The sequence below is a fragment of the Juglans regia genome, unplaced genomic scaffold, assembly GCF_001411555.2.
Source record: "Juglans regia cultivar Chandler unplaced genomic scaffold, Walnut 2.0 Scaffold_674, whole genome shotgun sequence".
Taxonomy (NCBI): domain Eukaryota; kingdom Viridiplantae; phylum Streptophyta; class Magnoliopsida; order Fagales; family Juglandaceae; genus Juglans; species Juglans regia.
Window position 1 is genome coordinate 188884 of NW_023361600.1, and position 25425 is coordinate 214308.

At 33.9% G+C, this 25425-nt stretch overlaps 1 protein-coding gene across 3 annotated transcripts; it reads right to left on the reverse strand.

The window, feature by feature from the left end:
- Window positions 1-18358: 18358 nt before the first annotated feature.
- LOC108998772 (UBP1-associated protein 2B-like) lies at window positions 18359-22742 on the reverse strand. 3 transcript variants are annotated; one of them, XM_018975467.2, is made up of 3 exons: window positions 21178-22742; window positions 19743-19780; window positions 18359-18717 (listed from the first exon to the last, which is right to left on the reverse strand). In XM_018975467.2, exon 1 carries the CDS (start codon window positions 22660-22662, stop codon window positions 21178-21180), a length of 1485 nt encoding a protein of 494 aa, XP_018831012.1. In that variant the 5' UTR covers window positions 22663-22742; the 3' UTR covers window positions 18359-18717; window positions 19743-19780. The 3 variants fall into 3 exon arrangements, with proteins under 3 accessions (XP_018831012.1, XP_018831010.1, XP_018831011.1); XM_018975465.2 differs by lacking the exon at window positions 19743-19780; XM_018975466.2 differs by lacking the exon at window positions 19743-19780 and having other exon boundaries at window positions 21167-22742.
- Window positions 22743-25425: the final 2683 nt, after the last annotated feature.

A 25425-nucleotide genomic window follows, 5' to 3' on the forward strand; every position in this document is an offset into this window, starting at 1 on the left:
GTCATGTTTCGGTCTATGCTTGGTTCACATACTTGTATTATATTTTACATTTTTCTAATTAAGTATTCGGATTTAGAATAAAATTTACATGAAGAATGTAAATTTTTTTGAGTTTTGGAGTTAGGATGTAAAATCCTTAAGTTAGGGGTAAAATGGTCATTTTACTTTAAGTCAGTATTTTTATGTTTCTAAGTTTGTTAGTAAGAAGTTTCTAACATTTAGAAATGTCTCCCTACAGTTACCGTTTATTCTTGTATTTACTTTCAGAATATTTATGTATGTGTGGTAATAACAAACCACCATTCACGTTTATTATGCTTGTTATAAATGTTATGTAATGCCATGCCATGATTTATTTTTAGTACATGTTTATCTATCACACATCATGTTATGCTATGCCATATTATTTTAGTTATACAATTGACATGATTATAATGTTATGACATGCCATGTTATTTTAGTTAGATGATTACCATGTTATGCCATGCTATGTCATTATAAGCATCGATCATGAACATCTGTCACATGCACAATTATCATGTCATGAAGCATAAGAGTCATCATGAAGTATTTTTTAGTCAAGCATGAAAGATTTATCAATTCGTTTCGTGGGGTGGTGGTACAAACCATGGCAGGAGGCTGATTCAAAATCAATCCAATCGATTACAACACAAACTAAATCAAGGTGCACCCAGTTTGGCTCTTTGAGTTGGTTGATGCAACCAATTTCGTCCAAGGCTCAAACTGAGTTTGGGAGGGTCTCATGAGGTGTTTAAGGACACCATATTACCCTTGAGGAAAAATCACAAAAATGTTGGGCCCAAGGGCAAAACAGTCCAAGTATTACAAAGGAGATTGCACAAAACCGATTGGTGCAAGATTTGGGCTTGTTATGTCATTTTTCTAAATAACATGTGGGGTGGTTTAGCTAGGGTATTAACATGATCTAATCATGGTTTAATGTAGTATTAATTCAAGAAAAATTGAATTAAAAGGTTTAAGAAAAGATTAAACTCAATTAAGTTTCAAAGCATGGCTTAAAGTGCACTAACCTCAAGTATAATGGTTAATAACCTTAGCCAATCTTTAAAACTTAATTAGGTATGATTTGGGCTTAAGGAAACCAATGGTATGGTGTATTGGACCTTTGATCTTGAATGGTAAAATAAACCCAATCATGGCTTTGGGCCTTGTGGGCTTTAAAAGGGCTAAGTGTATGGATTCAAGGCTTAAGGGCTTTGAATGAATCTCAAGATCCACTAAATTGGGCTTGACAAGATTTGACTTGGCTTAATTGGGTCATGGGTCCATTTTATACCAAGTTTGGCCTAAAGGCCCTATACATTCCTTATACTTGGGCCAAAATTAGTCTTGATTCCCTAAGGCCTTGGTTCAAGGTTTTCTTGGGCTAGGCCCATGAATGTACTAGGATCCTAAAAAGCCTCACCAAAATTACTAATGGGCTTGCCTCTCTAATCCTTAGCTCATTAACACTAAGTACCAACACTAATGCTAATCCCACTATCAACCTTAATGTAAGTAATTAACCCATAATTAAGAGTCTAATCTAGAGTACTTAAGGTTAATCAATGGTTAATTAGGCGGGGTATTACATATGCCCATAACATATGGTACCGTCTTCATATCATAACATAGGCCGTTACATATCTTATCATTCATACTTCATCATAATCATACTTGCATACTTGTCATATCATAAATTCCAAATGAAATCACATTCTTTCATAAAATTCCGTGTTACATTTCCTTACATAAAATCATGATTTTTCATAAATATTTTAATATATAAATCTTCATATAAAATCATGCATGGCTTTTTATAAATTATTTTAATGCATAACTCTCACATAAAATCATGACTTTTCATAAATCTTTTGATGCATAACTCCTTTCATAAAATCATGGATTTTGATAAATGATTTAATACATAATTCTTCACTTAAAATTATGGATTTTCGTAATTTTCTCATGACTTGAGTACGTAAAAAAGGGTTTCCAATGGAGGGCGTACATGCATAATATTTTCATAAAAGACATGTCGTTTACAGTATATACATGTAAGGGTATGATCATGCTACTTACCTTGTAATGTTGCTTCCTAAAATTTTCGACGCAAAATCGATCATAGTGCTGGATTAAGAGGTTTATGGTGTTTTTCCAAATAACACGTGAAAGGGAGATATTTATAGAGAGATTTCAGAGAGAGTGGTGACTAGTTTGAGTTGGACTCGGTTAAATAGTTTTAACGTGAAGATAACTTGAAGAGTTGTATCCCTATTGGACTAAGATGTCAAAAAGTTCAAGTTCGAGTTGGACTCGGTCATGATCATTCAAGAAGAGAGTTTGAATCTAAAAAATGATCTAGTAGTTCATTCAATGTAGGATTGGCAGTGACTGAGACTGCATAAGGGACTTGAATCATTAATGATTTTAAATAGAAATAAATTTCTAGTTGTCAATCTTTAAATTCTAAAAAGAGTATAAATCATTTAATAAATAATAAATGAGATTTAACCTAGTTATTGAGCCTAATTAAAAATCCTAATCAACCTCGATAATTTATCATTCATGGGCTTATCCAATATGACCCATTAAATATAATTTAGGTCCAATAAAAATTATTAATATCTCGACCTTAGAATTATTGGGCCGAGTCGTTACACGGGTAGAGAGAGTCCCCAAGTTGATCGTGCATCATGTTCTTGTGTGTGTTGACCGGGTTGAGTGATTTCTCGAGTCGGTTGGGTTGGATTTGGTGAATAAACTCAGACGTTGGGGGGTAAAGTGATTCCCCTTGTCGAACGAGTGGAGCGATTTCATGTTGATACTTATATGATGAGATATTGTGGATATCAAGTAGATTGATAAGAGGGTGTGTGACGCCCCCAACCCCCGCTTAGAATGGAATGGAGACTTAGAGTGTCAGGACGTGCAATACTTGGTTACATTCTCCCGTTCATGACAATTAATATGCAATGCATCTTACTATGCAACTAGCAGTATGCACTAGCAGTATGCAATAATCACAGCAGAAAAAGGGTAACTTCTAAAAATTTCATGCCAAAATGAACTAAATACCCCAATAGATCAATTAACATAAACAGATATTGCCTTACTTAAGAGGTCCTCATAGTAAGGCATAAGTTCATACCTAAAGTGGGAGATAGAATCTCCTTATTATAGATACTACATCAAAGTTTCACAGTCAAATCAATTCTCTCATATGCTCTTTGGTGTATAGAGTTATCGCTATAAACATTAACATCAAATCCAGCATCTGCTAAAGATTGGGCTCATCCTCAACCATCTAAAGCCAAGGGTTCATCTTCTTAGTTGTATGCCGGTCCTGACACGATTTCTACCATTCTGAGGGGAATGGTAGCGGCACTACCACAGTGAGATTCCTTGAAATCTTAGTAAGTTTGATAACCAACTTGTACAGAGATAAGATATGCATGATTAAGGATAAATATGAGATGCATGCAATATATGAAGAAATATTTGTATTTGCCTCCCATCCAGATTCCTCAATATCTTTTAGAAAATCTTTAATGCACATTTTCTTATAGAGAATATTTTTTTCACTTCATCTTTTTCAAAAACATAACACTTCTTATTTATTAGAGCCATTGTTAACATAACATAACGTTTGGTATCGTCACAACTCCCCTATATGTACTGAGTATTTGCTGGTGACCGTAGTACAACTCATGTTAAAACTACATTGTTTGCAGACTCATAACCCAATGCATTGGTATCATAACATTTCATCATCATATCATATCATCATAACGTATACACCCACTAGCATTAGGTATCATATATGACTTCATTCCGGCATTCTTTAAAAAGAACCCATTCGAAGCCCGTTGACGGTTCTTTGTTAACTCAGGAGTTACCGCTCCATTTTTACTCACTACAGAGTGGACAAATGATTTCCACTAGGATAATTCTCCATCCTAACATTTCGGGTCGTGACAAAAATTATTTTCATGCATGCTTGAAAAAAATGTATCTCAATCCATGTGCATAAATAGTAAGCTTCATGTGAAAATGACATTTACAGTAATATGCTAAAATGGTGAGAACTTCACTTGTCATGTAAGCAAGTAATCAAACACTTAATGATACATCATATGATATTTCATGCTCAAAATGACATTTAATATGAATGAGGCATTCATACAAGAATCATAAATAAATTATCTAAAAGTAAGTTTGAAGCTAACTTACAAACTTTCCGGGTACTTAAGAATTTGGTGTGGCTGTAATAAGAGTTATTCTAAGTTAGAAATTGTAAAACCAAGGAAGATGTTCAAAATCAAAGGGGGTCTTAAACTTTCACTATTTGCATTTTGGCCCCCAAAACTGCCCCTATATTTCCCGAAATTGCCACGTAGGCATTAAACTTTCACTATTTGCATTTTGGCCTCAAATTTCACCAAATTTCACAAACGTAATATTTTCCATGTTTTAAATCCATATATGACCTTACAATTGTAAGAATCAATCAACTACTATGCCTGGTCCATCCAACCCGTGGCATGCATTTGTGGGCTTTTTTGTAATTTCAATTCTATAACCTCTTTGGATGCAAGAGTGATCAAGTTTCATCAAGTAGCAAACCATAAATCTAATCTCGGGGACATGTTTACTACTTAGGTTCAGGTCACACGAGTTCATCCCAACACTTATGGATTGGTTTTTACCAAATCATCATAATACCTTCAAACCAAGTGCACGCATAATGTTTCTAGCTTCTCTTTGTCAATGTGGGTTTTAAAGCCTAAATGAATCATGCATTCTAACTCTCATATTGATAACAAAGGATTTTTAGATTTTTAATACTCATGCTTTGGAAACTTAGCCAAGATTTAACAAGATAAATTTCAACTAAGTGGAAACCGAAACATGCTAGATGATCAATACAAGATATTGATTTATAAACCATTCATGACATGTTGTTTTCCTCAAATTTAAACCTTCAGTCAATTATTCAAGACATTAGTAAAACATACAAGATCATATCAAGACATGTCATGGCTAAAATTTCACCCCAAAACAATTTATTCAAGCAAGACTCCAAATTTGAATCAAAACGCATGTCTTCAAGTAAAACCTAATATAACTCAATCAAATCTTCATTCTCATGCCATAATTCAAAGCCTAACATATTAATCTAACACCCAACAAAAGATAGAGCATGATTGCTTACCAAACTGTGACCTTTGAAGGCTCTCAAGAACAACTCACTTCAAGAATCTCACACTAATCACTCGGCTTTGCTCTCTTCTCACCCTTAGAGTACTTTGCTCTCAAGAACACTAAGACAATGCTTGAGAAAGTTGTGTGAGGAAGTTAGGGGTGAAAGGGAGTATTTATAGGATTCAATGGAGGGGTGAGATTTGAAGGGGTGCTCGGCTTGGCTAAAGGTTGAGTGGTGGATGTGGGAGGTGGAGGGTCTTGATTGTATTTTTAGTTGTGTCCACACTTGGTCAATTGAATAGTGGCCTAAAAATACATGAATACCTCATTGTCAAGTGCTAGAGGAAGGCCATAGGTTCAGGGGCTAAGTAGTTCCAGAAATGTGAAACACAAATCCATGGGCTTGATGGCCGGCAGTTTTGGTTCACACAAACTGTCCAGTTTTGATCCCTCTATTGTCCCATCCTCTTGTTCTAATTTGAAGGCATAACTACCACTATTGAGTGGCCTTCTCATGTGGTTAATGAAGTGGGGTTAGTTGTCATTTGATTTGGTTTGAGTATAAAATGAAGGAAGGGTTTTGGACGTGCATGAGTTTCGATCAATAATGGTCTTCTTCACCATCCTATTTGCCAATCGGTTTTGTTGCTCATGGAAGGGGATTGGCCAAACATAAAATTGACTATTTTGAAGCACTTCCTTCGGGTGAAATGGCAGAAGTGGTGGCATGAGGGGGTGGCTAATTTTTGTGCAAAAAAGCCTTGAAGAAACAAGGGTATTCGGTTTGGTCAATACTTCATTTCCTAGGTGAATAATTGTGTTTTTGGCTTGGCTTATGGGACTACTTTGGTCAATGGTTTTCCTAGGTGACCATTTCCTAGGTGAATGGTTTTCTGCACCATTCTAGGTGACATAATGAGGTCTGAATGGTGCAAAAAATCTTCATGAAAGCTTATGGAAGGGGCGTGGTTTTGGTGGCTAGTTTAATGGGTTGCTTGGTTTTGCACCAACGGTGCTGATTGGTGGGTTGTTTGGCATATGACATGCCTTTGCCTTAAGTGACATGGGTTGGGTTAGTTCTAACCTTTAAGGATTGTCTAAGAGGTAAAACAAGTGTAAAAGATAAAAATTACAAATATAAAATTATGAAGAAAACTATGCAAGTCATGATGTTTGAGTTACTATTCATGGGTGTGATGAATAGTAACCTTAACTTAAGTTAGAAGCCTTACCATGGTTGAAAGGGAACCCTAGGGGCATGTGGGTTGGGTTTGGGCAGAATGGAAACCAATGGTATATGGTGTATATGGGTCCCATTTGGAAGAGTGATATGAAATACAAGGCTTAGGCTTCAAGTGTTGGGTTCTCATTGGACATATAAACAAGCTTTTTGTGTGGGTTTTAGAAGTGGACCTTTACTTGGCTCTATGTCTAGATTTATTGGGCTTTTCCTTGGCCCAATAGTCCACTAGGTTGGGTCCCAACTTTGGATCTTTTCTAAATTGGACCAATAGCCTTGAATCTTACTAAGTTGAGCCCAATAGTTTTATGTCTTCTAAGTTGGGTCTAATGTCTTATGTCCATCGAGTTGGGCCTAAAGTCTTATGTCTACTACATTGAGCCTAAGGTCTTTGTGTCTAAACTTAGTTCATCTCATCTTAGAGCATTCTCATTGGTTTGGTCAAATTCATCTTCAAAATTTAACCAATATCACACTTTTTTACATTTGCCTATTCCATTTAAATTCAATCTCTACATTGAATTAGCCATTTACACTCTATATAATAATAAAATATTATTAATTTAATAAATTTTTTATTTAATTTATTTGTATCACATTTTATAATTCTACCAATTTAATATTAATAATAATTATATTCTAATTAAATTAAATTAATATTTATTAAATTTATTAAATATTAAATTAATATTAAATATTAATAATTATTATTATTATATTCTAATTAAATTAAATATTAATATTTATCAAATTTATTAAATATTAATATTAATAATTATTATATTATAATTAACTTATCATTATAATTAACTTAATAATTAATATTTACTAATTAATTTATTTTTATCACATTTTTATATTTAATAATAATAAATCGAACTAAATTTCTTAATTACAAAAAATACCTACATATTTTGTGAGAGAAGTGAGAATTGAATATTTTAATATTTGCCTAACTTACTGTTCACCTACAAATTTGGAGAATCACTGTAGCAAAAGTCTAAAATTTTATAGAGATGCTCAATCCAATGTGGTGGTTTTTTGGCACATATTGGCTAAAATTTAGCTATCATTGGACTTTGGCCAAGCCAATGAGGATGCTCTTAGTAAGCTAGGGCCCTTATTAAACCACTCTTGGGCCCTCTCCAAATCTATCTAGTATTTTAACCAAATTACCTAACCCATCAAGGTGGCAAGCCTCTAATATGCCATATGTCATTCATCCATTGGCCTCTTGGTATATTTCCTCAAATTAATAAAGCACTAAGATTTTCCTAATAATTCTAACTAAACCAAAGGTGTAAGCTCTTTTGCTAACTCAAGCTCCAAAATTTTTCATTTCTCTTGAGTATCCCAACTTTTACTTAGCTAGGGTCATGGGCCATGGCTATTAGGGTCAAGGTCTAAGGTGTTTATAAGTGGGATGTTACAGGGTGGCTCCTCACATTAATAATGACTATGCATATATGAGATTTGTTCAGAGGGTGATTCATCGCCATGCCTATGTACTTGAGATTTATTATGAGGATGATTCCTTGTCATAACTATGAATACATATGTTTATGCTCAAAGGGAGATTCCTCGCCATACACACACACACACACATATACATACAAATACATATATATATATATATATAAATATATATATTGTGATTGTCTATCATGAATATGAATTTATTGTGATTGTCATGATTGATTTCGGTTTAGATATGAATTGTATTTTGGAAGGAATAATACCAATAAGTATTATGCAAAATCTACTGAAAGATTATTCTCGGCTAATGGATCTCAGATGAAGATCAAGTATGAGCTCAACACTGCTCATGTCTGCCAGAATAATATTAGTTTTAAAATTCATTCAATCCTTGTTAAAAATATGATTGACAAAGTCATATTAGGAATTCCTTTCATTTCTTCTTTATACCCATTCATTTCGGAAAATGATGGCATTAATACTGGCTCTTTTAGTCATAAAGTAAAGTTTAAATTTACTTCAAAATTTAATATTGATACTGATAAAAATCTGAAATCTTTACTCTCTGCAAAAACAAAACATTTAAATTTTCTGCAACATGAATCAAATATAAAAAGCTTGCTGAGCAATTTTTTGGTTATTTATTACAGTTAAAGATTAGTAATTTTAACAAAAAAACTGATTGATGATGTTTGTTCTGATCTTTCAAATGCTTTATGGCATGGTAAGAGACATGTTGTTGCTTTACTTTATATTAAAGATTTTTCTAAGAAAAATATTTCCACCAAAGCTCGACCTATTCAGATGAATAGTGAGACTTTAGAATTTTGCAAAACTGAAATACAAGATTTGCTTGCTAAAAATATTATTAGGCATAGTAAGTCTCATTAGTCTTGTGCTATTTTTTATGTCCAGAAAAATGCAAAAATTGAGAGAGGGACACCTTCCTAGTTATTAATTACAGACCTTTGAACAAAATCTTAGAGTGGATTAGGTATCCTATCTCCAATGAGAATGATTTGACTCATAGACTTAGCCACATTGTAGTGTTCTCCAAGTTTGACTTGAAATCAAGATTTTGACAAATTCAAATTAGTTAATCAGATAGATATAAAATTGGTTTTACTACCCCATTTGGACATTATGAGTAGAATGTAATGCCTTTTGGACTGAAAAATGCCCTTAGTGATTTCCAAAACATTATGAATGATATTTTCAATTCATTCACCAATTTCGCTATTGTTTATATTGATGATGTCTTTATTTACTCAAAGTCTATTGATGAATACTAGAAACATTTGAATTCGTTTCTATATATTATTAGACAAAATGGACTTGTTGTCTCTGAAAGCAAAATTTGACCTATTAGTCGTGCTATTGAATTTGCTGACAAATTTTTCGATGTCATTCTTAATAAAAACCCAGTTATAGAGATTTCTTGATTCTCTCATCTATGTTGTAGAATTCTACAAGGATATGAGAAAATAATATCGTCCACTCTTTAGGCGACTACATTCCAACCCTCGCCCTTGGACTGAAATTCATACTAATCTTATTAAACAGATCAAGACACATGTTAAAACTCTTTCTTATCTTAGTATTCATACTTCTGCTTCTTTCAAAATTGTTGAAACAGATGGCTCAACATACTTTTGCCAGATGGCAAGCTATTTTAAGTGTATTTGATTTTAATATTGAATATATTAAAGAATCTCAAAATTTTATTCCTGATTTTTTTACTCATGAATTCTTGCAGCAACCATGAGCAAGAAAAAAGACAAGGGGAAGAAGATTGTCACTCCTCCCCCAATTCCTGCATTAAAAATGAGCTTGCTACTCCCCTTGATATTGCTAATAGGTTTACTACTCTTGATAGTATCCCTACTATTAAACCTGCTTCATTTTCTATTGCTCTTACTACACCCTATGATCCATATGCTAAACCTATTACCTCCACCCTATATTTTCCTGCTTCAAAAACCAATTATATCAAGAAGCATTTTACTCATAATCTATTTTAGGTAGAAACAAATAGATCTATGTATACAAATCCTATTAAAACTGCTTCTAGTTATTTCCCCTCTAGTTTTCACTGGATTCCAAAGAATCCTGCAAAAAACTTCAATACCACTCTGCTATCCTGTTCCAAGCAGAATCCTTTATTATTAAACTCATTTATGATAAGATTGATAAAACCAAATTAATCTATCACAATGCCTACATCTTAAACATTGTTACTGAAGAAAAATGGGGAACCCATACATATTCTACAAAAAAAACTCCCCCATTCTGATATTGTTTACTGTTACTTCGTCTACATCGATGCCTGGTTCAAATTTATCCTATTACAAACTTCAGAGATGACACACTCTTGGTTTCTTAATTTTGACAAGAAATTCAAGATTGATTTCCCTCTTTGGTTCCTGAGATGGTAGCACCAGTTTGACCATATTCCTGAAGCCTTTCCTAATAACCTTTAAAAGGCCATTAAGTGTTTTGCAACTATTTTCAAAATGGATCGTTATAATTAGAAATTCCCCTACTTCCTCCATTTTTACAAAAAATACAAGATTCATTGGATCTTAAAATGGAGTTAAGAGTGAAATGGAGATATATTGGTCCGTTATTGGTTCGTCAAATGATGGGATAGATATCCCCATACACAGGATGTCATTGATAATGTCGCCAGAGATTTTTCTCAAACTGCTCTAGATCTCAAAAGTATTGAGGAATTCCTTGCTATTAAACAATGTTCCCTGCCCAGATACCCAGCCACTACCTCTGCTAAACAGATTGTTAAACCTACTACTTCATCCACTACATCTAATAAATCAACTAAATCTTCTAAGTTCAAGAAGAAGTCTGTTTTCCAAGGACTCAACAAAAAAGATTTGATTTATTTATTGAAGAAGTCCCTCCAAGACGACAATGATAATTCTGATGATGAGTCTGAGGCATCCTCTGAAGCCTCTGTTGATAATACTAACCCTTATGATAACATATTTGGACATGATCCAGAAACCATCCCAAGGCTATCCAGTGATTGATCTAGAAATGATGAAATTATTGACGATGGTACAACACTGAGATTTTAGTGTTCACTACTGCTAAAGACCCCCTAATTCCCGTTGATGTTTCCTACAAAAGTAGAGATTCCTTCTTATTGAACTTTTGTTTTTTAGTAACTTTCTTACATCCAAATGAATAGTAAAAGAAGTCAATTTACTGTTCACTACTGTTCATTGTACTTGTATTTACTATTCACTAATGTTCACTACTGTTGAAATAATAGTAAAGGCGCCTCCTTGATCTATAAAAGGAGAACCTAGCTTCAGAAGAGGATCATCTTCCTTTTTTCCCATTTCTTCCATCTTTCTTTGATACCATTTGTTCCTCATCCAACTTCTTTGTACATTTTGTAAGTTATTTTGAATAAATGATTATTTCTACTTACAATCATCTTGTCTTTATACTTATTATCTCCATCTGATTCCAGTTATATGGTCCTGCTTTTATTTTGTAAGTTATTTTGAATAAACAACTATTCCTACTTACAATCATATTCTCTTTATACTTATTATCTCCATCTTATTCCAGTTATCTAGTCCTGCTTTTATTATTTTAATTAATTCCAGTTATCTAGTCTTACTTTCATTTCTTTTGTTAATTCACCTGCACTATCACTCTAATTATTTGGTTTACTCCAGTTATCTGGTCCCTACTTCAACTCCAGTCATCTAGTCCCTATTTCTTTACCTGTTAATCTATTCTTTATCTAACCTGTGCATGCATATATATATATGTGTGTGTGTGTGTGGGCGCACGTGCGCACACATATTTATTTACATGAAACTGTGTACTGAGATTTCTTAGAAGTCTCATTGTGGTAGTCTCACCTATGGTTTCGTTTACCGAAGCCAAAGAGTTTGATGCAAACTTAGCCTAGGCAAAGTTTCCCAAGGAAGAAGGACCAGCCCCACTTGAGGTGTAGTAGACACGGAGCCTGTCTCCGATTAGTAGATATTTGTATTTGTTAAAATGTTTATTTTAGTTAAGCAATAAATCATGTATGGTTCGTTGTATTTTGATATAAGTGATGAACTAATGACAATGCATAATATTATTTAAGAATAAGGGACGATGACATATGAATATTACTATTGAAGGTTAAATTTTCTTACTGATACAAATCTCTGGAACATTTAGTATTAGTCTCCGACTAATCTGTTTACTTGTTATGTTGTAATTTATTTTTCTTGGCGTGTGCTCAATTCTTAAGATTTGGGATGTTCTCGACTGATTGTCACCCCTGGCACTGTGGATCTCGCCAAATTCTTTGCTAATGAATGGGGGGTGCCACAACGAAAAGGTGGATTATGGATATTGAAAGTAATTTCAAAATGTGTGGCTGCAAGGAGGGCCCGAAGGTACTATAATCGAGCTATATATTTGAAGGGGAAGATGCAGTTTGGTGGAAAGCCAAGAGGTAGCCGCTTATTATGGAGCTAGGGTCTATGGGAGTCATTATTTGGGAATGGTTTAAGAAGGAATTTGATGATCGGTATTTTCCTATCATAGTAAAACAGCAGAAGTCAAATGACTTACCGAGGATATGTGCCCGAGTGACCTGCTTATAGATACAAGATTTTTACAAACTAGTGATCGTGGCCTCAATCGCGGAACACGAGCATCGTAGTCTGACGGCAATGATGATGAGTCAAAACCGAGGGTCTGGAAGGAAGTAGTTTGGGGTCGTCTCAAAAGATTGTGTCTATAGTCACACAAAATGGCAACCAGCATAAACACCACTTTGATAAATTATACAAAGATATGGATAGAGCTCCCATAGAGCTGACCCGAGATGGACAAAACTGCATTAATGCCTACCTATCATTTCAGCATCATGTGAAGTGCATTACTTTCACTTAGGGATATATGTTCATTCCAATGAATTTGACAATAAAGAAAAATCATTAGACCGCCAAAGCTCTCTTTTACTTCTTCAATTTCACTTTTTTCGTCCTTAAAATTTTGGTGTTTATATTTTCATTCTTATGTTGGATCAACTCTAGCACTTTTTGACAACAAGTGCTTTGATTAATTTTGTTCTCAACCTATTTAAAAAACCCACATTATTTTTTAATCTTTTAATTCGGACACTTGAAAAAATTGCCTACTAAAATTTTTGGGATTGCCACATATCCTTAACCTTTTGCCCTCGTAAAGAAAGACTTGACATGGAATGCAAAGTATAAACTCTCCATATTGATGCAAAACCACTGTGAAACCAGAGTATATATTAGGTTGTTATAGCGACTCAACAAGCACTAATCAATCACCCATACACATCCAATAAACCAATCATCTTTCATACTCAATAGGTCACCTGTTGAAACCAAATAAACTAGGTCCAGCCCATTGTGACAATCCTCAAAAGCAAGAGGGAAAAGAAGGAAGACAAGACAAGATAAATATGATGAAAGTAATAAAGTGTAGGAAGAAAAGTCGTGCATAAAAAGGGAAAGTATGACAAAGACATAAAGCTGACATCTTACCAACTACTCTATGTAGGCCTTAATAAAAGGAATTGAGTAATGTTATAGAGAAATTATTATAGTAGTGCATACTTTACACTCACTGCGTAGCTGCTTCTAGTTGATTGTTCCCAACACTCACTTGAGAAAATATGTGGTCTAGATGATGCCACATCATGTGTGCAAAATAGATGCTCACAATAGTGACTTCTATCTATATTTATTCAAAAAGAATTTCCCTACCAAATACCCAAGGGGACTTCTCGAGGGGCTTCTTCTACCCTCATCTTGAGCATAGCAGGGATCATCTTTTTCATCTAGGAAAAAAAGTCATCATCCTTAACTCTACCACCCATATTGTACTGAGAGATATACGAGGCTATAAAAAACTGTACAAATCACCAAATATAATATATTTTCTCTCCAAACAATCCGTGTCGAACCACGTAACTTTGTGTCTCTCTTTCATTTACATTTCATTTATTGTTTACTTCCATAAATGAACTCAAAGACATCGTACCAACGCTTGAGCCACTATCGTAAATTGCTCATTCTTCCTTTTCTGCCCGTAACAAAAAATGCTTCAACACCTCCAATTAAACAATGAACCAACTAATAGACAACCACCAATTAATCACTTTAATACTCGGCAGATAAGTCCTTTATAAATCATTATTTGACTACTCGACAAAACAACCCAAATCCTAATAAAATAACTTTGTCGGAGAACGTGAGATGAATCGACAAAAAAGTGACGACAACGATGAACTATGAGCTAAGAAGATGATAGGGTTCAATTGCATTTGGAGAAATCGGAAAGAATATGTGAGAATATATTGAAACCTCACTCAGATCTAGTGCAGGAAGCTTCATATGGAAAAAAGATTAATTAGTTAAGCGTTATTATGGGTTTGACACAACCACCAAATTGAAGGTTTTTTTCCTTGTGGAAATTATTTTAAATCAATTATTGGAATTTGATGATGATGGATGAAATATGAGCTTGTCGGGTGATCATATTCAATATCAATTATGGAATGTACAGTAAATCAATTATCGGTGACATTTGACTCTACTATTCACTATTTATTCATTGTAGCTCATTTATTTATGAGAAATGTTAATAAACCGCTTGAGTTTGCCCACCTTGACTGCTAATGTATTTAATTTTCTTTTTTTACTTAATAATTAAGAAATTGGCTTATATTATATTGGTGTATTTTTTTTTTTTTTTTTTAAAATATTTAAATATGTTTAAAAAATATAAAAATAAAAAAATAAATTTGTACTAAATAACACACCCAACTGTCATTGCTAGGCGGCATCCTAGGACTCCACTCTATTTATATATGCTCATTGTTTATATGTTCACACAACTTGCATTGGTTCATCATTTTATATAGATGTCGTGGATTTTTATAATCATCTCCAAACACATCACTTAACAATGGAGTAACTATATTATCACCGTTCATTATATGATCATGGGGTTGGCCTGTGCCATAGGGATTCTTCTAAAAAATCAAAGCATTTTAACTTTTCTTGTTATTTCGTTTTCAAACACAATATTATAAAGATTAGTCTGAGCTTGCGTGACTGAGGGCACATGCCTTACTTTTATTGATGTTAAAATTTCTATTGATAGTGACATAAGACGCCATTAAAACTATAAAAAAAAACAAAGTAAATTATTTTTTTTTAAATGTAAAATGTCGATAACCACTTCATTAATTTTTAAATATTTGGAACTTTTAATTTGAGAAACATATAAAAAAACGATAACCACTTCATTATAAGTTATAGAAATATCATTACTCAAAAACTTGATATTTTACTCATATACTCTATATGGTAGTCATGAGCGACTGAGTAGCCAAGCCGCCGAAACATACTGAAATTCCCTTACCGACTAGGACGTTACCTTAAGATTTCTTTGGGAATCTATTGATTTTGTTAAGAAAGATGAATTTTATAAAAAAAAATTTAGAAGTGATCCAGATCTGTCAATGGGGTGAAAAATATTTATTAAGAATATGAACGAGAAGAAATCTTAACAAGAGATTTATTCATGTAAAAAGAAAAATTAAATCTTAGAATTGGAATGTGTAAATATAGAATCCATTAATTATGGACTCCACTCCTTTTCTCCTACGAGAAATATTTAATTCTTTATATTGAGAAAACTAGAGAGAGAATGTTTTGGTAATTGAGGTTTTTTTTTTTTTTTCTTTTTTCTAAGAATCCTATCTTTATTAAAATGCCAAATTCACAATATTGATGGCTGGATTTTAGGGGGAGGATTAAAATTTTAATCTTCAAAATTATCTCCAACTTGAATCATAAATTAAAATTTGGATATAAATAATTAAATATACACCAAATTCGAACATAATTCTAACCTTAAAAAATCATAAATTAAAAATTACCTAAAAATATAATTTTACATCATTTTTTTAACGTACCACTAACAATTTCGGTGTAATGGTGAAATAAATTTTTTCAAGTTCTTTGATTTCCGAAATGTGGATACTAAAATCAATATAATTCAAATTTGAAAATTCAAACCCAAATTAATTTTATCAAAAAAGTATAATGCAAAATATAAAGAAATACTTTGCAACATGTAAGTTGTAAACGAAAACAACAAATGGTTATTTACTGGACCTTGTTACAGTCGTCCAGCAAAACTGATCTTAATATTCCAACATGACTGACCGAATGATGTCTCTATCAGACTAGGAATAATTCTATTTGCCAGCACGAACAAACAATGATAAATAAATTGCATGTGTCAACACAAGTATCCCTATTCCTCGCCAGTCACTCCATTAAAAAAAGAAAACATAAAAATAACTTTCAGAAGGCAACAAGTATTTAAGAAAGCCCAAAAGATAATAATAAAATATTGACTATAAGACAAAAACGTTATAAAAATAACAAAGACATAAAAATGCGATGGAATTGCAAAACTTGTTAACAGTCAACAGAACACAACAAACTAAAAAATTTGCAAACAAAACAAAAACTTTTTAAACATTAAAACAGTCAAAACAAAAGAAATAAATAAATAATAATAATAAACAAATAAAAAGAAAAAGTACCAAATATTATGAAACAAGTAATAAATGTGAACCTTCAGAACGGTAAGTTGAAGTTCCCATAGACTTATTCAACATACAAGGCGGAAGACAAAAGGACAAGCAAAACAGCAAAATACCTTTCCAAGGGGGGAAAATAAAAGAGAGAAAACAAAAACAACTGCATGGAACTAAAATCCTACCTTGGGATGGGGATTTAGCATTGAGAAACCCACCCAGCAGATCTCCGATGGACCAGAGAAGTGAATGCCCTAAAATCCGCAACACCAAGTAAAAACCATTCGAAAGCATAAAAACTACCAGGGCATGACACCACCACACCAGGAAATTTACATGACTGATCAGCTTATACTAATTAATTTATTTAACTTCTTCCCTGGGACTTCAAAAGTAAAATGAGTCCCACTTTTAATATGGGAACAATCTGTTTCAAGAAGTTCTACATCACAAGATGCTCTGACTCAAGTTCTACCTGGGTATCTGTTTTCAAAATTCAACAACCAATTCCACAAGCATACACTCAAAAGGAACAGGCTAATCTTGACCACCACCTAGAGCAACAGCAGGATTTTGCTACTCACCTCGGTAGTAGATCATAGAAGTTGGCTAATCCATCAGTAGAATGCTTAGAGTCAGAACATCAATGCTACAGACCCATCCCCTCCATTAACTTCTTGCCAAGGTTCAATGCCTTGTACAAGCCAAGCCATCCCTCTCCGATCATCAGAGCAGAGTTCCATAAATCCAGAATGTTATGCATATGTAATGGCCGAAAGAAAGTATTTGCCATATGACTTGTAAAATGATATCACAGGGAAAAATACCGCTCATTCACCCTATGGCAGCTATGAGAACTTTCAGGACTTTCTATATGGTCCGTAGGTGGGCAAAAACTTGATCTTGGATACCCGAATCGTATCTCTTGAAAATCATAGAATGGGATAAATTCATTAAGATGCAGCAAATTCAATGGGTCATAACCCACACCTCACTCTCAACCCCATTTTTTATGGGAGCACAAAAACAATGAGCAATAATTCATTGATCGTAGGGTGATGAATCCATCAAAATGTGAATATAATTTTTGGCTCAAACCACATTCCCAAGTTATCTAGAGACTCTTAAACTAGAATGAAGTTGGATAATTGAAAAAGAATGGTCACTGACCTTGGTAAAATTCATTTAATTTCAATTTAAGGTATTTATAAATTATCAAGGTAGTAAAGCACCAATGATTGAGAGATGAAGAAGGAAAAAAAAACAAATACAAAAGGCTAACATAAAGCACATGAGGGGAAAATAATAAATTAGGGTCGAATGCTTGCAACTGGAGCTACTTCCACTGCACAGAAAAGGAGAAAAGAACACATAAAATTTACTGAAATGTTGATTACCTGATATAAATCCAAATTGCACTTCCTGGCTTCACAATACCCAATATAATCACATTCAGAGCAGTCGCATCAAACCATTTTCAAGAAAACATCTTCAAAAGAATAAAACAAGACTTGCAATATATGATGACCCACAAAAAAGACATGGATGGAATCATAAAAGCTTTAAAAAACCTCAAATTAAAGAAAAAAAAATCAAAGAACGTCTTCCAAACCACGTCGGTTTCATCAAGTAACCAAAAGATGTTTCCACACTTATTATTATGGATGCAATCATAAATTCTTATGAAAACTTCAAACTAAGAAAAATAAAAATATCAAAGAATTGTCTTCCAAACCACATAGGATTCATCAAGTAACCAAAAGATGTTTATGATGCCAAGAGGAAAGTAACCACAAATGCAAAAAGTTGTCAATACAAGGAAACGATAACGGGGAAAAAAAACATTGTTTAGTGACAAACTTAAAATCATGGAGACGGGATGTTCTCTGCCTCAAAGTTATGCCAGTATCCCAATACTTTTTAAGAAGATATCGGAACCAATCGTACAACATTTTTTTTGAAAATACGTGAAGGGGTGGAAAGTACTAAAATTGAAAGAAAATACAAGTTTGAGATTCTGGTCTTTATAGTAGGCAAATAATAACTTTTCAGCACAAATTTAAAGACGTCGTTTGCAAGAGTGCCTTGAACTTCAGAAGAATCACCAGAGTCCAAAACTAAATATTTGATGCATCTAGGAGGGGATCTGCACAATGAATACATAAAGCATAAAAACACTAAATTCAAAAACCAACTATTTACAGTGGCAGATGACATAAAATGAAGTACCACAATGACATGATTTAGAATCCATTAATGAACAATGGTTTGATAATAGCTGAAATGCAATCATGGGAACAGAGTGATAAAATGAAATGGAGTTAAAGGTGATAATACCACACAAATCAAACAGAAAAATTATGTAACATCAAGAATCAATTTTCCAATTCATATCACATAAGGTGAGAAATAAAAAAGAGTCAGATAAGGTGAGAAATACTGGAAAATAAATAAATAAATAAAGCTGGTTTTCTAGATATGCTAAGGACGGATATGGGACCTAAATCTTGAGCCATATCTTTAGTGAGGTATAAATCTAGACAACAATGAAAGAAATCTCATCAATGTGAAAAGACTAAATAGATCCACTTGCAGAGTTAATGCAAGTCATATTTCAATGCAAGCGTAAAGAAGCGTTAACTGCAGGACACAAATCTCCATACTGGTTGGACAACAAGAAAAGATCAATAGATCAATAGTCAAGAAATGATGGGTCAATAGGCCTCTGCAATGTTAAATCATTTTAACCCCCACAAAATGACCTGAAGTGGAAGATCCCTCGCAGATAAAGTCAACCATACCAGAATAAGGAATAACCTGAACACAAGATATAACTAAATTTATGACAAGACCTTAAAGCATGAATAAAACGAGAGGCCTTAAGACATCCAAAGGACTCGGAATGCTAGCATATATTTGTGCATAATCAAAACTAAACAAACTAAATAGTAAGTAACCAACTAAACTGACTTGACATATTGCTAACTAATAATCACAATACAAACATTAATTAGGGCGAGAAACAGAACCAAATATACCACAAATAAAAAACAGGCTAGGTAGGCACCTTCGGTCTAACTAGCAACTGATTGCTCCATAAGGGACCATATCACTTATTATTAGGTTTATCATCCCATAAACCACATGGACAATGAACAAGTGCTCACATACCTTGCAGAAGAGAAGCTATAGCACATTCCATCCTTACCCTATACAATCACAGCCCACATATTAAATCAACATGAAGACATGGGTTAACCATTATGAGGGCCTTACCTGGACCTATATGATTGAGTTATCCACATGTATGACTATGTATACAAGAAACCACTATAGGTATTAAGCATTAAGTATCATGTTCAAAAGTATAAGTTCTCTCTCTCTGCCTGTGTGACTAGGTAACCATGCAGTGTATAATTACAAGTTATAAAAGCGAGATATAATGTTTCTAATACTATACGATAACCATATATATTCAATATGCACACTGATTGTAATATGCTTCACATATGATCTTAATTGGCCCATCTAGATATGCATCTTTCTAGTATACATCTGGTGTACTTTGAAAAAAAAAAAAAAGGATTATACATGCCAAAAAAAGCCATGTTCTCTTGGGAGTGTGAATGACTAAAAAAATCCACACAAAAGCCTAAGACTCTTACATTGTTGAATTGAGTTTATAAAATCTAGACTACTTGTCAAAAAAAGAAAGAAAAACCAAACCAAAAACAAAACAAAAGCTGACACATTAAGGGGGAGGAAACAAATGTATGGAGGACAAAATTTTGCTTTCTCGGGACCAATTTTTCCTAGAGCCTCCACCACCTCCCCCAAAAATCTCAGCTAGTAAAAGCTCAAGTCATATTCTTGAGGAAACGGAAGGGCAACATATATAAATGCATTCTCCGAGGGGTCCATTACCCAAACTAAACAGAACCAACGCTGAGATCAAATATGGTCTAGTTAGCCTAACGTAGCAATGCAAGGAACCTTTCTAACTCATTTATAGCATAAATTAAAGCAAGTATCACAGGGTATTACATTCATGTGAGGGCCATGACTATACTAATTGACATTACTAAAAGTAAAGATTGAATCCAACATCCTAATTAAAGATCTCAAAGGGACCTAGCAAGCACATCCAATAAATTTTGACAGGCAAAAGGCACAATTTACAAAGCTCCAGAAATCATCAAAACTTACTTATTACATTTATAAAGTCATTAATACATGAAGAAGTGGATAACATCCAAAGACTCCAAACTGTTGGAAGGGGGCATAATTTTCATGTGCGTTCTAGAATTTCTAAAATGCAATTAAAAATGATTTCAAAAATCTCAACAAGCTCATTTTATTAAAATGCATCTAACGTTCCCAACCAAGTAGTTATTTTGGAGGAAAAAAAGTTGTTAAACCAGCCCCACAACTTTACGTTTCCATATATGTCATCTACATACCAGATTACCAGCTTAAGCTGTTATAATCTCTATTTTCACAACCACAAAACCGAAATCCACAATATATTGTCAACTTAAATAGATAACAAAAATCAAGTAGCACAGGTGAAGGAAAAGGGATTCTACCCAATATACCTGACACTCACCTAATGACCCATGTATGGTGGACCGCTGCCTGGGTGAGGCCTAACAGCACCGCTCTGCCCCATTTGTGGGTTCTGATATCCACCCTGCATCAGCTGCTGGTTCCCATAGCTCCCTCCAGCCTGATTCCCATATCCTGCCGGTGGTCCTGCCTGGTTCACAGGGGCGCCACCGAGACCACCAAGCAGATTACCAAGCCCCAAACCAGCTCCCTGGGTGGCAAGCAATGTAGTCAAGGCCTGACCAAGCACCGGGTTCAGACCCTGTGTCGGATTGAAGCCTACCGCGGGTCCCGACGGTGCCATCAAATGTCCATGGCCAGGGCCACTCCCACCGGGCGCGGAATACTTATTCTTCTCCTTTCTAGAATGGTAATGCGATTGGTGATGATGAGGAAAGGGTGCTTGTTGGTGATAATGTTTTGGCTTTGGACCATCAATAGCCTTCTGACAATGCAAAGTAAGCCCCTCAAAGGTCTTGTGCGGCTCTTCCAAAGCCTTCTTCGCACTATCTGTGTTCTTGTACACGAAAAGCGCAAAACCCTTAGGCTTCCCAGTCTGCTTATCGAGCCCCAATGGGCCGTCCTCAATCTCCCCATATTGCCTAAAGAATTCCAGTAGCTTATTAGGATCGACCTCGGCCGATACATTGCTCACAAAAATCTTCCGCTGGGTGTACTCCGAGACCGGAGGGGTCACAGGCGGTGGGGCTGGGACGGGTCCGGAGGAGGCCAGTTGGCATGAGGTGGTGCGATTGCCAATCTGCTTCTGAGGCTGTCGGAGGGCCTTGCGGGCCCCGCTGCGGTGCTTGAAAAGGATAAATGCATAGCCTTTGGATTTGCCGGAGACGCGGTCTGTGACAGCCTTGCAATCCTCGATCTCACCGTACCTACCAAAGACGGAGATTAGGTTTTCGGCCGTGGTGTCCCAGCCGAGGCCATGGACGAAGATCTTGCGGTGGGCCGGATCGGCGTCAGCCAGCTCGCGCACACTTTCGATCAAGTCCGGATGCTTGTTCACTGCCTTTTTGACGAGGGTTAGAAGCTGTTCCTTCGAGAAGGGCTCCAGAAGGTTCTCCACGGGTTCCTCGTCATCGTCTTCTTCTTCTTCCTCCTCAACTTCCTCCTCCTCCTCCTCCTCCTCCTCTTCTTCCTTTACCTCGGTTCCATTTTCTGTTACGGGTTGGGCTTCTTTGGAGGCATCTAGGTTTTCGTGCTCTTCTTGCTCTCCTACCTCATCTTTAACTCGTACTTCTTGTTGTTCCTGTTCCAGGGGCTCCTCGTGTTCCTCTTCTTTGGAATCATCAACAGCCATGTCCTCTTGTTGCTCCTGGGGAGCGTCTCCATCCTGGTTTGGCTCTGGCTTGGGCTGGAGTTGTTCCTCTTCAACTGGTACAGGTACCTCTTGTGACTGTCCTTCTTGCGGTTCGGCTTCGGGGGCTTTGGTGGGCTCGGGGTCAGAAGATCGCAGCTTTCGCTTCTTGGCCATGGCGGAGAAATTAGGGGTTTTCCTTCTTAAAATCTAGGGTTTGAGATGGGAGGGGACAGACTGGAGTGTTCACCCTATCGCTAACCCTCGTGTGGATTTTAAAGGGTCGGACCGGGCTGGACTCCTCTACTGCCCATTTCATTATATTGGGCTTGAGACCTTTGAAACTACACTTCAAATAACATATACGTTACATGTATACGAGGAAAATTAAAAATTAAATAAAATATTATTATAATATTATTTTTTTATATTATTTTTATTTTAAAATTTAAAAAAATTAAATTATTTATTATATTTTATATAAAAAATTGATAAAATTATAATAATTATATAAAATAAGATAAAATAAAATAGTTTAATTTTGTATAACTAAACTAACTCTAAATGATTTTTCTTGTAATTGTGTGCTAACAATTTTGCCCTTGAAATTAATTAACATTTCGTTTATTTTTACAATTCATCTTATTTTATCTTATAATTATAATTTTTTTAAATTTTTATATAAAATAAAATAAATAATTTAATTTTTTAAAATTTTAAAATAAAAATAATATTTAAAAAATATTTTATAATAATATTTTATTTAATTTTTAATTTTAATTTTAATTTATTTCATCTTATCTTATCTACAAAATCAACCTAGGCCTAATATTATCCATCGTCTCAATTCTAAAGCGGATTAATTTTTTAGATGATTTTATTGTCCTTCCGGGATATTTTTATCTTTACATCGTGAAAATACTATTCTGTGCCTGATAAATCAATGATCTGTCCAGATCTGTGAAAGGCTTTCCGTGAATTCGACATCTCAGCTCATCTCACTACTATTCATTACTATTCAACAACTTTAACTCACAAATTTCACTACTATTCACAACTCATCTCATTACTATTCACAATCTATCTCAACTCATATCAAGTCATCTTCGAATCCAAACGTCTCTTAATCTTAATTCTCTTTGTGTGGCAGTCATCTTGTAGGGTGAGAGACCAACGATGGTAATACATGGCACTGTTCGTGAATTCGACACAATTACAATACAAAACAAGTGATTTTAAATTTTATATAAAGCGTAGTTTGATAGTGAGATGAAATGAAATAATTTTAGATAAAAATTAAAAGTTGAATAAAATATTATTATAATATTATTTTTTTAATATTATTATTATTTAAAAATTTTAAAAAAAATTAAATTATTTATTATATTTTATGTAGAAATTTGAAAAAATTGTAATAATAAGATGAGATGAAATGAGATAAAACACTCTCACCATCCAAACGGAGACTAAATGAGTTTGAGTTAAAAAAAATCGATCCGATAAAATATGATTAATAAATTAATTAATTGCGAATCAACTCACAAAAATCTGCCATCAATTAGTATAGCACAAATAAATTCTATTTTCAAATTTTGTAAATGTTTAGTTTTAAATGTCTTTATATCTCGAATTATTAAACTTTTTTTAACATATAATTTTATTTTATGAAAATATTAATTTTTTATATCTGGTTGGTTTGGATATTCATCGTACAATATTTTATCATGAATTCAATTGTAATTATGAATATTTTATATAATTATCTTTGTATTATATATAAAATTATATTAATTGTGTTAAAAAATAAATTTACCGATAAACTCAATCCTATGAAATGGGTTGAAAATGGTTAAACAAGTTGTGTCTAGATTAATCCAATAAAAATTTATTAATTAAACGGATTATCTGGGTTGTGTCATATCACCCGCTATTTATATAAATTATGTTAGAACTTGATTAATCTAGCACAATTTAATGAGACATATTCAGATTAATCTACATAATTTAATTGTCATAACTTGATACGACACAGAACAACCTTCAAACATAACTTGCCACCTCTAAAATGCTCTAACCATGAGAGGAGACCAACAATAACCGCTTTAACATTTCAGTCTTTTTCTCCCTTCCCCCATCAGACGGTGCATGCAGAGAGTGAGTACATGTATGTTTTACAAAATTAGTTTATAATCTATTCTTTTAATTTCTCGTGTTTTTAATTTTTTTTTATTTGTTCTGTGTTTTAATTTTTAATTTTGTTAATATATAAAACCTGTATCTTTATTTTATTTTATGAGCAATGATAAGTTTACGAGATATTCACGGGTTAAAGTACATGAACTCGTATTGCCACGTCATCTAATGCATAATAAACTCAATTGAAAAATTTTACTCATCATTATTATATTAGACATTTATTTTTATTTTTATTTTTTTTAGTAAATATATGGTATATAAATAATGAGTAGAAGAACTCATCATAACTTATCACTTTAACAGTCTAATTATTTTACAATGAGTTTAAAATCCCAAATTTTAGAAGCAAGTTCTTAAAAATCTTAATAATAATAATTTTAAAACAAGATCGAGACACCATTCTGACCACTACCATTAGAGATAATTGGAACAATCACTAAGAAAATTAATTCGACCATTGCACGACTACCACCAATCGCTACTTGGAGTGATGGCTAGAGGTTGTGGAAAAACATCACCGGAGCCAGATTCGACACCAATGTGAGTGGATCTAAAACTCAAAATGATCGTATTAACGACGTGTTTCGCACACAAGTTACTAGGTTCAATAACCTGCAACAAAGCAAGGTGATGGCTCGGGGTTATGAGTAACCTCTGATGCCTAAGTCAGTGTTCCTTTTCCTTTTGGGAGAATTTAAGTAAAACAAGTGAGCATAAGCTAATTCTAACCTGAGGTTTGGCTTT

Bases quoted from the DNA above. Each gene is read 5' to 3' on its own strand.
- LOC108998772 (XM_018975465.2), bottom strand. From the start codon at position 22,662: ATGGCCAAGAAGCGAAAGCTGCGATCTTCTGACCCCGAGCCCACCAAA.